This window comes from Triplophysa rosa, linkage group LG8, assembly GCF_024868665.1.
Source record: "Triplophysa rosa linkage group LG8, Trosa_1v2, whole genome shotgun sequence".
Classification (NCBI taxonomy): Eukaryota; Metazoa; Chordata; class Actinopteri; order Cypriniformes; family Nemacheilidae; genus Triplophysa; species Triplophysa rosa.
The window spans coordinates 9593086-9611965 of record NC_079897.1 but is presented as its reverse complement, the minus strand read 5'-3'; the positions used below and the strand labels follow the sequence as shown (position 1 = coordinate 9611965).

The window sequence follows — 18880 nt, the reverse complement described above, 5'->3', positions numbered from 1 at the left end:
AGATCGGTTCATCGACAGGTAGATGCAGTAGAGTCTACTAGCTGTTGTTGTTGTTGTTGTTGTTGTTACACTTTCTTCACTTTTACAAAAAACGTGTAATGAAAAGTGTTGTGTTCTGCAGACAACTCTGAATAAAAACTGGTAATATAGAGTTTATTTCTAATATCTCCCGTTCTGTGGCCATAAGCGGTTCTTGTAAATAATATGCAAACACTGTTAAATCCATCCATGTAAATATAAAATGAAAACATTCTGCTAACTAATAAACAAAGTTAAAACAACCGAACTACGGGACGCGTGAAGGGACAAACTGCTCGTGCTTTTTCAAACTGCGTTTAGATAGTTATTTCATGTCTGACGTTGAGATCTCTGGCAAAATGTAAATGCTAAATTAAGATGATACCTTGCAGATATACCATTCATGGATTCATGGCCTGTGAGCTGCATTAAACAGTCTCTTAGATTTACATTTAAGAATTTGACATGAAAATGATGTTATGTTAGACATAAAGTAATTAAAAGATTTAAAACGATTTATAACAGAGGGGTGCCCTATTTGCCCTGCACAACCTCAGTTAACTAGACTTTACAAAACTATGGACCCATCTCATTATTATGAAACTATTTAAGCCATAATAAGACGTTTCATCTCATTATATGAATACAATTTTAATGTGCATTTCAAACTCATAGATCTGTCATATGCTTTACTGATGGAATTGCAATAGAATACTAATATATTTTTAACACTTTACACCGTTGCATTTGTTAACATTAGTTAAGCATTAGATTACATGTCTGCATTTGTTAATCTTTATTTTCAGTATTTACTAATATTTTTAAAAACATGCACCTGAACTAACATGAACAATTGTATTTGGCATTAACTAACAATAAACAAGATTAATAAATGCTGACAACTGTATTGCTCATTGTTGGTTTCATGTTAATGCAGGTGTTCTCAAATTTTAGATCCAAGACGTATAATCTCTCAACATCCTCGAGAAATACAGGGAGAACACACACATTTGTTCCTTTTTAGTAGTTTTCTTATTATGGATCAATAAATTTAATTTTAAAATACATAATGGTAGGGCTGTATGATTATGTCAAAAACTATATTAGTCCCCTTGATATTGTAATGTTGATTGGATTTTACATTTAAGTATGTTTGAAACTTCCTACACGCTATAAATGCACCACTTGTGGCTCCCACTGTCAAAACAAGCATTATAAACGTGTAAACCAATGAACACGTGTCATTGTTAGTCATTGGAGAAAAAAAACATTTACTAATGCTAACAAACACATGATTTTAAATAGTACGGGGGCCCCGAAAACAACTCAAGCCCAGGGGCCCCCATCCTCTTAAGTCCGGCCCTGAAAATAAGCGAAGACGACACGAGTATATACAAGCAGCACACTGGTTCCAGATAAACAATGACGCTCAAAACTGTTCTGTTACACAGCTAATATTACAACAACAAGATATCTTGGTTCTGACAAACAGAAAAAACAATGTTACTCACATACTGATCCGAATCAAAGCAACCTCCTCAGGGGTGATTTTTAGAAGATCTTTCTCTCCAACGTCTCTCTGCTGCAAAGTATCTTCATAGATATCTATGAGTATCTCCGCTAAAAGCCTTAGTTTCGCAGGTCCTAACGCGTCTCTGCTGGAAAGTCTTTATAATATTAATGCAGGTCCTAGCTCCTGCCTGACTTTTATCCTTCTTTTTATACTTAAAATCCACAGACCCTTTATTTTATGTAATAAATAAGACAGCTCTTTCTACAGTCTTTCTAATGTCCGCATGATCTCTTCCCTGTGTCAACATGGGAAGACATGCTGTCTCAGCCAATGACATCTTTTTGTACTACGGTGGCCACCGTCGTGTTTGGACTGAGAGATTGGTTGCAATTCTCAAACTCACCGCTAGTAAACTCACCGCTATTAATCCCGCTCTAGATCTTTAAGTTTACATTAAAACTGTGTTTGATGTAAGGCTACAGAGTTTAAGTTTTTAGAAAAAATAAATTAAATAAAAATAAATTGATATGGACCAATTTTTTCTCGCCATGAATGTAGCCATGGAAGCTGGCATGGCGTTAGAACTAACAAACATAAACCTTGTTATCTTTCTAAATAGGAACTGATTACAAACTTTAGACAATTAATTTTATAGAAAGTACTATTAGATTTACCTAGCCTTATCACCAAATGACTACAACCCCATTGATGAAATTAACAGTTGGATATGCCAAAACTTTCTTCAGTTAAACAAGGAGAAAACTGAAGTCATTGCATTTGGAAACAAAGATGAAGTTCTCAAGGTGAATGCATACCTTGACTCTAGGGGTCAAACAACTAAAAATCAAGTCAAGAATCTTGGTATGATTCTGGAGTCAGACCTTAGTTTCAGTAGTCATGTTAAAGCGGTAACAAAATCAGCATACTACCATCTCAAAAACATTGCAAGAATTAGATATTTTGTTTCCAGTTAAGACTTAAAGAAACTTGTTCATGCCTTCATTACCAGCAGGGTGGATTATTGCAATGGTCTTCTCACCGGCCTTCCCAAGAAAACCATTAGACAGCTGCAGCTCATACAGAACGCTGCTGCCAAGATTCTCACTAGAACCAAAATATTGAGCATATTATACCAGTCCTTAGATCTGGAAGTGTAGGCACTGGCTTCCAATTACTTTTAGGATTGATTTTAATGTACTGTTAATCGTTTATAAATCACTAAACGGCCTAGGACCGAAATACATCGCAGATATGCTCACTAAATATAAACCTAACAGACCACTTAGATCATTAGGATCAAGTCAGTTAGATATACCAAGGGTTCACTCTAAACAAGGGGAATCCGCTTTTAGCTTTTATGCTGCCTGTAGCTGGAATCAGCTTCCAGAAGAAATCAGATGTGCTAAAACATTATCAACATTTAAATGCAGACTCAAAACTCATCTTTTTAGCTGTGCATTTACTGAATGAGCACTGTGCCTTGGACGAACTGACTGAACTATATTTCATGTATAATCAGTTTATTCTAAATTGTTTTAATTAACTTTAAATCATTTTTTTAAATATTTTTTTAATTTATAATTTTATTTTATTTATATATTTTTTATTTTTATTATTAGGTTTTTAAATTCCTTGTTTTATTGTTGTGATTATTTTAGATGATTATTTTAATTATTTTTATGTAAAGCAATTTGAATTACCATTGTGTATGAAATGTGATAAACTTGAGTTGCCTATTAATACACATCCAATGAAGAAATTTGTTATGCACCTCGGTAGTAATTAATATGAATAGTTAGTTTGGATGTTAATTGTAAATATTTATAAAAAAGAAAATGTATTTTCTCCCATCAGCCCTTGGGTACTGCGGGCATTGGGCAGCCCCCCCTCCACCTGTACTGTCACATTCGCCACTATAGTGGAGGAGGAGAGAAAACAGGAAGCCGCACTTATTCGAAGCCGTGAGAAACCTCTAGCGCTCATTCAGGTATGGAGAGGTCTCTATGCTGACAACCACATGCAAACATGTTCTGAACTGGTTTTATTTTAGCCAAGTGTGTGTACTTAAATGAATGTGAGAGGTGCTTTGAGTTTTCTGCATGTTGCATATTGATGAAAAGTTAAATCCTTGTTTTTCTATGCATAGAAAAAGTCAGTGACGTGACACTCATTTTTTGTGTCCCTATGGTTTAATTACATTTAAAAGGGTTAAAATTTCAAAATAAATTTGCAAATTACTTTCATACATTCTCTTTTCTGAGAACCAGGTCTTAAATTTCTGGTTTTAAATCATTTTGAGATAATATTGGGTTAACGATAGCAAAAATGGCAATGTGTACTTTATACCAATTAATTGATCTTGTTTAAAAAGGTCAAATTCTCAATTAAACACCATATCAGCTAGTTTGGCATAATCTTACATCTGTCCTATTTAAGCATAAACAAAAGTAAACAAAACACCATTGTTCTGAATATTATAATTGATTTGAGGAATCATGTCGTCAAATTCATGAAGTGTCAAGGTGGTGTAACCACAATTCAAGGAGCAATTTTGTTAATATTGTGCAAGAAGACATGTGACAGGAAATTAAATCACAGATTAAAAAAAATCACTTCAGATGAACTTGACAATGGCCTTTGGCTGCAGAAGCAACATTGTCAACATGGTCAACTGGTTTGTAATCAGTATTTTTCATAAAATTGTAATTATATACAGGAAAAATGAAGGTGAATTATAATTTATTCATCTAATTTAGTGTATTAATGTTTTTTTTTTAGCTTTTTTTACATAATAAATATTATTTAGAAAACAGAGGTGTTTTCAGCATATGTCCCAATAAATGTTACAAAAACGCATTAAAATTTATATTTAGAGAGAACTCTATATTAAAATATCACATAAAAATAATTTAATAAAATCTATTTTAATGAGTATGTTGTTTACATTCCATCTAGGTGGATAAAATATGTAATATTTCTCATTTTTTGCCATTTACACCATTTGACATTTTCAGGTACCTTCAGTCTTAAATTTCATAAAAAGGTAAACAAATATATGACGTGTTATTTTTAATTACACAGAATCAACATAAATTCACTACGTACATTTTAATATACCTGATGCATGCTTTTAAAACCATTTTTTTGCCAACCTTTTTTGTCACTGACCAAAATGCTTACTGGGCTTTTCTAAACCCAAATGCATAATGGGCTTTCCTAAACCTTAGATTGTACAGTTACTTTCATAACTTGTGCACAGCTGGGAAAGTTGAAAATTTTAGCAGAGGGGATGATTGACAGATGAGTAAACTGTTCTTTGGTGTTATTTTATTTTATAAATGCTAGTGGCATGATTTTAACTGTGTCTGAATGTGGTTTGACTGATCAGATTGTGAAATGTCTGCACCCTGTTAAGGCTGTATTTAGTGCTGTCCACTTTGTATTGTATCTCCAAAATAGATGCCAAACGCAGGTTTTAAAGGGGTGCTGCAACGGTGTGTCATGCATTCTGACGACTTTACTATGTTAAACGTGCTGTCTTCTCATGCTTAACATGGTCAACTTGTCAAAAAACGAGTTGGGCGTATTACGTAGTATTTCTGTGCTCGATACACTCCCCCAGCGATCGTACAGGTTTCGGAATTTTTTTTTCCGAACATATAAAACTGTTTCGTAACAATTTTTCTTAGTCCCTTATTGGACAATTCTCCCGGAAAAGCATGTGGCACACACGCGGCAGCAAGGAAAGCAGGAGAAGGAGCATGCACAGACGTCACTTTCACTTGTGTGGAGGAGAGGGAGAGAGAGCATACGTTCGCGAAGTTCAGGTGTTTGTTGGGTGATGAATTGGGTGTTATATAAACGGTGGCTATAACTCTGGATTTGGAGATTGTTTGAAACTGATATATGGAGCCGTCTGAGTGCTAAAAGATGCCGGACATGAACCGGGTGCGGTGAGTGAAACTGATGTCTGTGTTTTGTTGGCAATGGGTGCGCACTAGTGATGGGAAGTTCGGATCATTTTACTGACTCGGACCTTTGAGTCTCGTTCAGCAAAATGAACAAATCTTTTTTCGAGTCATATCGTTCATTTCGTTCATTTTAGCAAAATATAATTAAAATGTTACATGTTACTTTCCTAACACATCTACTACTTATGCAAACGTTGATCACATTACAAACAATACAAAACTATAAGAAACCGAAAAGATTAATTCATTGTTTACCTGGGTCTTTAGTCTATTATTAGCTCACCACACCTCTTATCTGACAAGTCTTCGGGTTTGACTCGTTCGTTCATCACGTGACAGCTTCGTAAGCTAAACCAATGCAGTCAGAGCCGGAAAGAGAATTGATTAGTTCACCTCTCGAGTCTTCGGGTTTGAGTCGTTTGTTCATCACGTGACAGCCCCGTACGCTTAACCAATGCAATCAGAGCCGGAAAGAGAATTGATTAGTTCACCTCTCGAGTCTTCGGGTTTGAGTCATTCATTCTTTTGTCACGTAACGTGACAGCTTTGGACAGAAAAATTAGTTAATTTACTAATTCGAGTACAGGACCCATAGAATGTTGCGCAATGCGCATGCGCGACTTAATGAATCACTCCCCGAGATGACTCGTTCTTCCCGAGTCACATTAAAGATTCGTTCAAAATGAACGAATCGTTCAAGATCGACCCATCACTAGTGCACACGTGCTTAGTTCAGCCTACCCCTCCCCCCCGCACGTGCCGTATGCTTTCGGAAAAAATCGTACAGCTGTATCTATCTTTTATGAATGTGATCGAACTAAATACTCTTCGAAGATACGAAGTATGCGATACTACTCTGTAGGTCCTCAAGATTAATATGAGATTGGCAGAAACCGCCTGTGTTAGGGCCGCTTTAAGAGTTAGTGTTTGGCGTGGACAGATGTTTTCAAAGATTGGATTGACACCTTAATATCCATAACTTGTGGGGCTCTTGATTTAGAATAAAGCCAAAGTGTGTCCGCACACATCCAGCTTTAATGCTGCATGCAGTGATTGTATTTTCTCAATGGTTGGTGGCATTTTTCCTTATCGACCTCCTTATTCAACTGTTATGTTATGGTTCTCCCATCTGCTTTAGATTGAAGAGCGAGCAATTCAAGACCTGTTACTCCATTACCATGCCTCCTATAATCCGGAGGAGCTGATAGTGGTGGAGAGATCACCCCAAGGTCCAATCGCCACTCCCACCTGGAACAAACACTGATGCTAACACACCCCTGACATCACGCTCGTTTAAAGCAGTTTTACGGTGTATTGCAAGCCAAGTCCTGTTTTTCCTCACCTTATTCTGTAGTATGCAAGCTCATTTTCATTTGCTGCTTGCTGATGTAATTCTGTCTGCATTTTTTTCATGTGTAATGCTGATCTCTTAGAGGGGAAATACAGAAAAGACTGGGCTATGAGGTGGACTTAATCATGGTAATCAGAGAGTACTTGCCAAATAATATTTTTATTTTCTTTACTATGTAATGTCATGTTGAAATAATATGCATCTCACAGGTTGTGTGTGTATCTGTATGAGGTTCCTTATAGAGACCAGGCAGAGAAATATAAATGCTGTGCACAGCAAACTCCTCTCACACATTGTAACAGTATGATGAAAATTGAATTAGCTGTAAAAAGCTATGAAGATTTTATTCGGCTGCTCATAAGGGCTGTTTGAAGGAGCTGGTTGGTTTTTTCCTGTGCACAACAAAAAACTCGACAATGCCATCTTTATAAAATATGCTTATTTTGGGTTTGAATATAGGGGTAGATTTTTTTTGTCATTGCCAGACTATGATTGGTACTACATGCAATATTATCAATACATTTTTGGAGTTCTTCTGTTCTTCATTTTTGCTGAATGTGGATCTTTGCAGTGGCATGCAATAAAGAGTTGAATGTGTGTATCAGTGCCTAAGTTCTTTGTGATGAGCCATCAATTATCCCTCAAGGATGTGAACTGGAGACAGATGTTCTACTAGTGACAGATGTTCAGGAACCCTGCTTAAGAACAATCATGATTTGTTGCACGGTGTGCAGATGCTAGTGGCCGATCTAGTAGTTTAGTTTTCTCAGGCCTTCCACCATCTGCTATTGATGGTATATAATTAACTGTGAAATAATTTTAATAGGTACCTATTACACATTTCACCTTGAATTGCCAGTTTCTCTGACCTACATCAAACATCCCCGACCTGGTTAGCACTGTTGCTTCACAGCAAGAAGGTCCTCAGTTTGAGCCCCAGCTGAACGGGAAGGCTTTCTGTGTGGAGTTTGCATGCTCTCCAGCGTGGATTTACTCCGGGTGCTCGGGTGTCCTCCCACAGCCCAGAGACATGCAGGTTAAGTTGATTGAGGATTTCAAATTGTCACTCCCCGAACTTTTGTATGGATCCACTTGTGTATAGAACAGATTTGTGTATACAGTAGATTGACCAGTTCTCCCCATAAATATAGCCTTAGATGCTGGAATGGCGTTAAGAATGAAACGATAAATAAATAATGTTTTATTTCTAAATTCTATGCGCTGGTTTAAATATTTGCAGCTCAAGTTTGCTAATGTTCCACAGGATTTTGCCTTATCACCGTACCCCCTCTCCTCTCACCCTAAGCTTGAGGCCAGAGCAGCCATAAAACTCATCAGGACCTCCAGACGTGGCATGTAATAAACTGGCCATGCGGTTTATACAAATCTTTGCATTCTTTTATACACAACATGGACAAACTATCGGTCAGTTATTTACAAATAAATGAATGCATGCACGATGTTTAACATTATGATGTCATGTTTGTACTTTGTCCACTCAGGTCAATGCCAAAGGTATTTTGAAAGTGGTTTGGGAAGTGAAGAGACTGTCCTGCCCCCCCCCAAAATGACCCAGTCGGTCGTTTGTACAAGCACCTTATTATGACCAACAGTTACGTATTAAGGATGAGTGCCCTCTAGCACCAGCAGGTTATTATGAATTACAGTCATTCCATTGCTTTAGCTTGTTCACTTTTTATGGATTTAATTCTTAGTATTTGTTATAGTATCAATATTTATAGTTTTAAAGATATTTTTGAACCCCTAACACAACCCCCACCCTATAACCTAAATATTACTCAACCATACAAATGCAACACGTGTGAATGTACACTCAGAAATATTTATTGCATAAATTGACAAACAGTATATTACAAAACAAATCGCATCGCAAACCTTCTGAATTGAAATCAGAAATAAGTTTAGAAGAAGATTATCCATGTATGCAACGCATGTAGGCAGAGCTCGTTCAGACTGACGTCATGACACAATCGAGAGCCAATAAGACTTCACATTAAGTGCAGACCTAATGACGCAATCGGTCACAAGATATACGAGAACCAATGCTTTCTCACAATCACAGCTGACCTGTCACTTCGTCTGGCGTTAATTTTAAATGTGTGTTAAACCCGGAAGTTCACAGGACGTGAAGATTTACTGCAGATGGTGCTCATTTCAGCGTATTTTCCTCATAAATATTGATTGTTTGACCTCTGTACACTTGGAATATTTGTACGTTTTGAATAACAATTGTGACTGTTTTACAGTATATGCTGTGTTTTATGTTATACAATAAATAAATGGGTTACGTTATTTGCTCAAAATGCGTGAATAGTGTAATTTGTAATGTAAATACAGTTCATCCTGACAGTTTAAAGGAGAGGTTTCTTTCTACTTTTACACAAATGTAATATAAATCTTAGGGGTCCACAGAATGTGTCTGTGAAGTTTCAGCTCAAAATACAACGCAGATCTTTTATTATACCATGCCCTAATTGCCCAGTTTTGCATGTGAGGAGAAACGCGCTGTTTTGGTGTGTGTCTCTTTAAGTGCAAATGAGCTGCTAGTCTCCACCCCCAAAACTCAGCCAGGGCTGTGAGCCTGTGCTTCCGTCGACAAAAGAAGGGTCACATAAAGCGAATGAGAAACGCTGTTTGTGTCTTTAAACACCAAACACATTGTTTTCTAAAAGCGAACAGACTCCTAATAAAGGCGTCATGTTTTCTACATGCGAAATTAGACATGACAAACCGGTCGCGTGTTTACACACCATACACACTGCTTTCTGTGATGTTGTTATATTAATGTACCGCTAGGTGGCACTCGATCTACTTGAGTTGCATAGAGATGCAGAGAGAAGAAAGAAGAAGAGAGTAGAGATACTGAGCATGTGCCTGCATGTTATGCTGACTGCTAGAGTCCGTTAATAAAGTTACTGAAAGGAATCCACGGTCTCCAGCTTCTTGTCTACATTAAGACATAACAAAATTGGTGACGAGGACGTTTTTTTTACAAGATTTTCTGTGGATGGCTTCAGTAATTGCTCCATTTCCCAATCCTTTTTTGCCTTGTCCCGGTGAGCCTACCGCTAGTCACATGGCTGAAAATGTTCCGGAACTACATGCTAGTCATCAATGCTACTGGGGATTTATGGTCAGAAGCCAGAAAATGGGCTTTGCTTCTGCACTGCCTTGGAACCGAAGGTCAGAGATTGTTTTATACACTGCCCGATACCGGTGACGATCTAGCTGATGCTATTACGGCTTTAAAACAACACTTCGTTCCGAAAAGATATGTGGTCGTGGAAAGACATGCTTTCAGGAAATGCATACAGAGGATAGATGAAACGGTAGTACAATAGCTTCTGTGAGGACATGTGTATTCCCACCAGGACTCGCTTAACATACAACAATGACAAACCATGGTTTACAATGAAACTGAGACAGCTTCGTCAGGCCAAAGAAGATGCTTACAGAAGTGGGGACAAAGTCTTGTATAATCAGGCCAAAAACACACTGACAAAGGAGATAAGAGCAGCTAAGAGAAGCTACTCTGAAAAGCTGAAGAACCAGTTTTCAGCCAACGACCCTGCATCGGTGTGGAAAGGCCTGAAAGACATTACCAACTACAAGCCATCATCCCCTCAGTCTATGGGTAATCAACGACTGGCTGACGACCTGAACGACTTCTATTGTCGTTTTGAAATGCAGAGTCTCACCTGTTTGTAGACTTCAGCTCGGCCTTCAACACCATAATCCCAGACCTCCTCCTGCCCAAGCTTACCCAGCTCTCTGTGCCAACCTCTACCTGTCAGTGGATTATTAACTTCCTGTCGAACAGGCAGCAGCTAGTGAGGTTGGGAAAATTTAAATCCAGCACATGTACCATCAGCACCGGAGCTCCTCAAGGATGTGTTCTTTCTCCACTGCTATATTCACTCTACACAAACAAATGCACCTCTACAGACCCTTCTGTCAAACTCCTGAAGTTTGCAGATGACACCACAGTCATTGGCCTTATTCAAGACGGTGATGAATCTGCCTACAGAAAGGAGGTTGCTCAGCTGGCTGCCTGGTGTAGTCAAAACAACCTAGAGCTGAATGCATTCAAGACAGTGGAGATGATAGTGGATTTCAGAAGGAACCCTCCATCACTTCCTCCCCTCACCATCCTGGACAGCACTGTGGATACTGTGGAGTCATTCAGGTTCCTGGGCTCCACCATCTCTCAGGACCTGAAGTGGGAGTCCCACATAGACTCCATTGTAAAGAAGGCCCAGCAGAGGTTATACTTCCTCCGTCAATTGAGGAAGTTCAACCTACCACAGGAGCTACTGACCCAGTTCTACTCAGTGGTCATCGAATCTGTTCTGTGCACTTCAATTACTGTTTGGTATGGCTCGGCCACCAAATCAGACCTACGAAGACTACAACGGACAGTTCGTAGTGCTGAGAAAATTATTGGTGCTCCTCTGCCCACACTTCAGGACCTGTACGATTCCAGAGTGAAAAACAGGGCAAGAAAAATCATCATTGACTCCACACACCCAGCACACAAACTCTTTGATCTGCTGCCCTCTGGCCGGCGCTTTAGAGCACCAAACACCAGGACTTCCAGACACAGAAGCAGCTTCTTCCCCCAGGCAATCTCCCTCCTAAACAGATAACTGCTCCTTAAGAGCAATATTCCACTTCCACTACTCCTATAGTGTGCACTATAGTGCCTTATTATATCTACATCTTATGTATACATGTATATAACACTACCTCTACTTACTAAATTATCCATTTGCACAAGTGTACATACAATCTGTTAATATGTTTATTCTACTATATACTACCCTGTACAATGTCTCTTATATGTTATTATCCCCCATTTTCTGTAAAATAGTCTTTATTTTATATATGCACAATTTAGAATCTTTTAGACTGTAAATCGTATTATATTGTATTGTCATTGTGTTGAATGTCTGTACTAGAAGCTTCCAACACCAAAGAAAATTCCTTGTGTGTGCAAGCACACTTGGCAATAAAGCTCTTCTGATTCTGATTCTGAATACATTGCTGCATTAAGAGATTTAGCGACTACTTGTGAATTTGCTGACAATCTTGACGATATGTTGCGTGATCAACTTGTTGAAAATATTGCTAACCCTCGCATTCGTGAAAGATTATTAGTGGAATCTAAATTGACACTGGAGACTGCAAGTACAATTGCCACACAGCTAGAGACCGCTGATGCTCAGGCGAAATCGCTGGCTACGAGTAACTTCGCTCCAGTTCAAGCTGTACATGCCACTCCTGCTTCTGGACGACAGCATCCTAAGGCCAAATTCAAAGCACGTACCTCATCAAAACCACCTGCTTCTGCTCCGTCAGCTCGAACATGCTTTCGCTGTGGCTCTGCTGGACATCTTGCAAACGCACAGAACTGCCCCGCTGCATCTGCTAAATGAAAGAATTGCAATAAGGTTGGACATTTTGCACGAGTCTGCCGTTCTGCTCCTACTCATTCAGTGCATTCAGTTGAATTGCCAGAGGTCTGTATTCTCCATCTGCCTGGAGCGACTGACCGTCTGATGTGTGAAGTGACCGTACATGCCTCACCTGCTGCTACCCCTGTGTCTCTTCAACTTACTGTGGACTCTGGTTCGTCTGTGTCCATCCTGCCGAAACAACTGTATGAACAGCATTTTCGCACTGTGCCGTTGCAAGCCCCTGCTGTCTGTTTAGGTACTTACTTACAAGAGCTGATTTCAGTACTAGGATGTTTATCTGCTACGGTCACTAAATATGGCATTACCTGTCCTGCACACTTCTTCATTGTCGACACTGGCACTGCTTTGCTAGGCATGCATCTGATTAAGGGACTTCAGCTGCAATTTACTGGACACACTGTGCTGCCGTCGGCACAATCCGCTCCAGTCTGTGCTCTACACTTCTCCATCACAGCGTGCTGCATAAGGCTGTGTGAACAACTTCACGCACAAGGTGAACATTTCTGACTCTGTACCCCCTGTCAGATGCAAATTGCGTTGCTTACCTTTCTCCGTGAGAGATGCTGTTTCCGCAGAACTGGAACGTCTCTTACAGGCTGGTGTGATCGAACGGATTGATTCTTCTCCATGGGTTTCTCCGATTGTTGTGGTCCAAAAGAAAACGGGGGGGATCCGCATGTGTGTGGACTTGCGAGGGCCCAACAAGGCAGTTATAGTAGACAGCTATCCATTGCCACACATGGAGGAGATGATGACATTACTGCAAGGTGCGACTGTGTTTTCAACTATAGACTTGGAAAGTGCATACCATCAGTTACCTCTTCATGAAGATTGCCGGGACCTCACTGCTTTTCTTACACACGAGGGCCTCTTCAGATACTGCAGGGTACCTTATGGCTTGGTGTCTGCTCCAGCTGCATTCCAAAAGATGATGGTCATCATTCTAAAAGGAATCCAGAACGTTGCAAATTATCTGGACGACATCATCGTGTGGGGGCGCTCGCTGCAAGAACATGATCAAGCGCTAGAGAAGGTGATGCAACGTCTCAAAGATGCTGGGTTGGTGTTGAATGAGAAAAGATGTCAATTCAGAAAATAGAGCTTGAAGTTTCTAGGCCACATGGTGACGTCGCAGGGTATTCAGTTGGATCAGGAACATCTATCTGCAATAATCGATGCACTTGCAACAACGGATGATGTTCAGTTGCGTTCTTTGCTGGGTGTTCTCTCCTGGTACAACAAATTCATTCCTAATTTCGCTTCTGTGGTGATGCCTCTGCATGAGTGCTTGAGAGATGAGAGTGGATTTCGCTGGTCTGATGATGCTCAACAAAGCTTGGATGATGTGAAGAAGCTGCTGGTTCACAGTCCTGCGCTTATACTGTTTGACCCTGAGATGCCGGTGGTCATTTCTACTGACGCGTCTGCATATGGACTAGGTGCTGTCTTCGCTCAAATTGGCACTGATGGTCAAGAACATACTGTCGCTTTTGCATCCAGAACACTCTCCTCAGCTGAACAGAAATACTCCACTGTTGAAAAGGAGGCTCTGGCGTGTGTCTGGGCAGTGGAAAAATGGAGAATGTACTTGTGGGGTCGCAGATTTACGTTGCAGACTGACCATCAAGCATTAACGACACTGCTGACCACAAAAGGGACTGATAGAGCTGGTATGCGTATTCCTCGGTGGGCTGCTCTGTTGCTCTGTTTTGACTACGTAGTTGAGTATCGTGCTGGATCTGAGAACTACACTGCAGATTGTTTATCCCGCTTGCCCTTGCCTCTACCTTTGGATGCTGAGTCGGATACAGAACCCGAGTTTGTTGCTTTACTGTCTTCTGGTCCAATTGCCATATCCCAGGAAGAGTTTGCTACTGCCTCTGCTCACTGTTCTGAACTCTCTGCGTTGTGCGCACAAATTGCGAGTGGATGGCCTTCATCTTCCGCTGCTGTGGATCCTGTGATTCGTCCGTACTACAAGCTCCGACATGAGTTCAGTATGCAAGATGAGTTTGTGTTTAGAGGATCTAGACTGGTTGTGCCTGGGAAATTGCGTGAGTCATTGTTCCGTATTGCACATGAGGGTCATCAGGGAATTGTGAGAACGAAGCAATGCCTGCGTGAGATGTATTGGTGGCCAAACATGGACACATTTGTGACGGAGAAAATTGCTGCCTGTCAGTTATGTCTTTCTCTGGACAAAACTGCGAAAGCCTCTGCTGTTCCACTCCAGCCTGTTCCTTTACCTTCTGCACCGTGACTGCATTTCTTACCTCTGTCTTCAGTAGACACGGCAACCCGACCACTCTGGTCAGTGATAATGGGCCTCAGTTCACTTCCCCTGAGTTTGCTGCATTCCTGAAAGACAGAGATATTAAGCACATTCGCACTTCAGTGTATCATCCTGCTGCAAATGGTGCTATTGAACGCTTTCACAGAGTCCTTAAGAGTACAATCCAATCAGCAATCCTACAATCCGCACCATGGAAATCAACAGTGACTGAATTCCTGCAGCTTTACCGCGCTACACCTCATGCTGTAACAGGTGTTTCCCCATTCGAATTGCTTCATGGAAGGAAAATGCGTACCCGTCTCAATGTCCTGAAACCTTCACCTTCTGGTCATGAGCCGACACCACAGAGCGTGTTTCCTCACGTCAGGATATCATGAAATCTCGCTTTGACCACAAGCATCGTGTGCGACATTTCTCTTTTCGACCAGGGAATAAAGTGCGCATTAAAAAGTCTGTACATGTACCAAAAGCTTATCCAAAGTTCACTCCTCCAATTGAGGTCAGGAAAAAAGTTGGTCCTTACACTTACCTCTTGGATGATGGAAAAAAGTGGAATGCATCATGTCTTGCACCCGTGCCAACTAGAGAGCTAGATAATGGAATGACGGCCAATGCTGAAAACGTGATGCCCTCTCGTGTTCCTTTGTCTGGAAATTCACTGTCTTCTGATGCTGGTCCAAGAGAACAACGTCAAAGACGTGAGTCCGGTTGTCTAAAGGATTATGTTATTAGTCACAGAAATTGACATGGACTTTTGCAAACACATCATACACTTACATGAGAGTCAAGTGCTGAATAGTAATTGAGTAGTTGGTTCATATTGCTTGTTACGTTAAATACTCTTCTGCATTCATTTAATGTGTTGCTTAGTGTAATTCATTTTATGTGAAATTGTTGATGCATGGCAGATTTGCTGTTCTTGATTCTGTTTCATGTTACTTATTGGTCACAGGAGCATCATTTAACTAAAAGGGGATTATGTGATGTTGTTATATTAATGTACCGCTAGGTGGCACTCGATCTACTTGAGTTGCATAGAGATGCAGAGAGAAGAAAGAAGAAGAGAGTAGAGATACTGAGCATGTGCCTGCATGTTATGCTGACTGCTAGAGTCCATTAATAAAGTTACTGAAAGGAATCCACAGTCTCCAGCTTCTTGTCTACATTAAGACATAACACTTTCTATAAGTGAAAGTACCCATGACAGACCCATCGCGTGTTTACAGACCATACACACTGCTTTCTATAAGTGAAGATACTCATGACAGACCCATCGCGTGTTTACAGGCCATACACACTGCTTTCTATAAGTGAAAGTACCCATGACAGACCCATCGCGTGTTTACAGACCATACACACTGCTTTCTATAAGTGAAGATACTCAAGACAAACGCATCGCGTGTTTACAGACCATACACACTGCTTTCTATAAGTGAAGATACTCAAGACAAACGCATCGCGTTTTCTTTAAGTGAAAGTAATGTTACACAGGACAATCCCGTCACATGTTTACAAGCCATACACATTGCTTTCTTTGCGTGAATGGACAAACGTTTCACAATGATGTTTTACCTACTTTTAAGTTGCCACAGGTCCCTGAGGTCTTACTTAAAATATAACGGTACTTACAATGTCTTTATTTGCAGCTTTGCCTCGTTCAGTCTGGTGGATTTCCATTGAAAACAAAATAAATCCATTGCTCTCCTGTCAGGCTGGGAACAGTGTTCTGTGCTGCTCTGTGCAGCCAACAACAGAACACTTAGCATGCTTTGCTTACTTTTGCCATGGTGTCGGAACTAATTCACATATGTCACTTGCGAAAACAAAAATGGTGGCAGCGCCATGGGTGGACACGTTCAGAAAAGGGGGCGGTAATATTATAATAAGAATGACTACCTACATCAGAAAGCGAGCGAAATCTGAATGGCTCGTTTTCTCACAGGCTTGCAGAGATAGGCTCATGTAAACAAAGTTACTGGATTGTCATTTTTCATGTTTTCTGAGTTGGTAGATGCACCAGACACCCGATTATAGCCCGATTATAAATGTCCCCTTTAAAGTGAAAATCACACTCTGATACGTGTCATCATTGCAAAATGATAGCGCAATATATCATTTTATAATGACGGTAGACAAAAGCTTCTCCTGCTGCCGGTAGAGGCGTTATTTTAGGAAACGCTCCACAGGGTCGTATTTGGGGAACGTTGAAAACGACCAATGCGGTCGTATGAGTTGGAGGACTTGTTGGAAGTGAAATATGCATAGGTAAACCACAAAAGTCATGTTTTAATGTCATACTTTATCCTATGCAAATCAGTTCCATACAAAGTAGGAATGGAGAGTGAGCCCCCTCTGACATTCATCATCATCGGCGGTCACTCGTAGTCGAGTATGACTGTCCTCCTTCTTGGTCCTTGTGGGTCTTCAGGTGAGCATAGCGGCTGATCCTGGACCCGATTGTTCTTGTGCAGTGTGGGCAGGTGAAAGTGATGGTGGGTTTGGACTGGGCCTTTTTGGTGGATGCGCTCTCCTTTCTGAGTCTGCGTTTGTGTTCTGCAGCGTGGTGGAGCTCTTCATTATATAGTGCAGCGCCCTCATGGACAAGGTTTCTCCATGTCGCCCTATTTTTTGTCATGTCCTCCCAAGTCTTAAGGTCTATGTGGAACTTTTTGATGTTTGTTTTAATGTTGTCCTTATACCTCTTCTTTTGGCCTCCTGGGGCACGTTTTCCTTCAGCAAGCTGGGAGTAGAAGACGAAAGGCTTCCGTTTTGGAAGGCGAAAGTCAGGCATACGGACAATGTGACCGGTCCATCTGAGCTGATGTTGAGCAATGGTGGCAGTGATGGTGGGGATACCAGCCTCCTTCAGGACACTGGTGTTAGTGCGTCTATCCTCCCAACTGATCCTGAGGATTTTCCGGAGGCATCTCTGGTGATATGCCTCTAGCGCCTTTAAGTGCCTACTGTATGTGGTCCAGGCCTCTGATCCATACAGTAGAGTGGGTAGCATTACGGCTTTGTAGACCAGGATTTTGGTCTTTGCCAGAAGGTCGCGGTTCTCAATAACCCTTTTCCTGAGCCTTGAAAAAGCCCCACTGGCACAGTTGAGGCAGTGGTGTATTTCATCGTCAATGTTGGCCTTGGATGATAGGAGGCTGCCCAGATATTGGAAGTGATCCACATTTTCCAATTTGATGTTGTCAATTGAGATGTTTGGGGGCAGGACAGGAGTACTGTTTGGTGGTGACTGATAGAGGATTTGAGTCTTTTTTATGTTGATGGCTAGACCCAGCTGTTTGTATGCTTTTGTGAAGGCAACCAAAATGCACTGTAGGTCCTCTTCTGAGAGGGCTACAAGGGCGTTGTCATCCGCATACTGCAGCTCCATGATTGATAAAGTAGTGGTTCGACCTTTTGCCCTGAATCGATTGATGTTAAAGAGTTGCCCGTCTGTTCTGCACATAATCTTGACTCCCTGGGGCAGATGTTTACCTGTAAGATGGAGGATAGCAGCAGTGAAGATGGAGAACAGTGTTGGAGCAATGACACATCCTTGTTTGACTCCTGTGTTAACCCTGAAGGGTTCTGTTTCATCCCCACTGCCACTGAGGACTGTAGCTAACATGTTGTCATGTAGCAGTCTCAGTACCCGTATATATTTTTCTGGGCAGCCAATCTTTGCCAGAACCAGCCAGAGGGCCTGACGGTTCACTGAATCAAAGGCTTTGCTGAGGTCTATGAAGGCCATGTATAGTGGTAGATTTTGTTCCCGGCATTTGTCTTGAAGTTGGCGAGCAATGAATATCATATCTATAGTGCCTCTGTTTGGGCGAAAACCACTCTGACACACTGGAAGGATGCCTTCTGACAGTGGAGTGAGTCTGTTGGCCAAAACCCGAGCCAGGGCTTTCCCTGTGGTGGACAGGAGAAAAATGCCACGGTAATTCCGGCAGTCTGCCTTGTCTCCTTTCTTAAAGATGGAGACAACCAGGGCATCCTTAAGTTGTGCAGGGATTTTCTCTTGTTCCCATATTTTATAAAGCAGGGCATGGATGTGTTTAAGGAGATCAGGGCCGCCTTCCTTTAGGACTTCTGCTGGAATGCCATCCGGACCAGCAGCCTTGTTGTTCTTCATCTTCCTAATAGCATCCTGCACCTCTTTCAGGCTGGGTGGTTCTCCCGTGCTCTCATTTATAGGCTGTTGAGGGAGTTTTTCGAGGACCTCCATCTCAGGAG

The 18880-nt window shown here is 41.0% G+C and overlaps 1 protein-coding gene and 1 long non-coding RNA gene across 3 annotated transcripts in view; one reads left to right on the top strand and one right to left on the bottom strand.

The window, feature by feature from the left end:
* Positions 1-7454, top strand: part of ibtk (inhibitor of Bruton agammaglobulinemia tyrosine kinase) — a gene marked incomplete at its 5' end in the record, with an annotated part of 38947 nt that extends 31493 nt beyond the window's left edge. Inside the window, 2 exons of the mRNA XM_057339789.1 lie at positions 3386-3518; positions 6641-7454. Of these exons, the coding sequence (XP_057195772.1) occupies positions 3386-3518; positions 6641-6766 (259 nt within the window). The remainder of the gene's footprint in view (positions 1-3385; positions 3519-6640) is intronic.
* A 5213-nt stretch (positions 7455-12667) lies between these two features.
* LOC130558676 (uncharacterized) lies at positions 12668-16861 on the bottom strand. 2 transcript variants are annotated; one of them, XR_008963469.1, is made up of 4 exons: positions 14940-16861; positions 14625-14709; positions 13170-13294; positions 12668-13074 (listed from the first exon to the last, which is right to left on the bottom strand). It is a non-coding gene; the product is annotated as an uncharacterized LOC130558676 (long non-coding RNA). The 2 variants fall into 2 exon arrangements; XR_008963468.1 differs by having other exon boundaries at positions 12668-13294.
* Positions 16862-18880: the final 2019 nt, after the last annotated feature.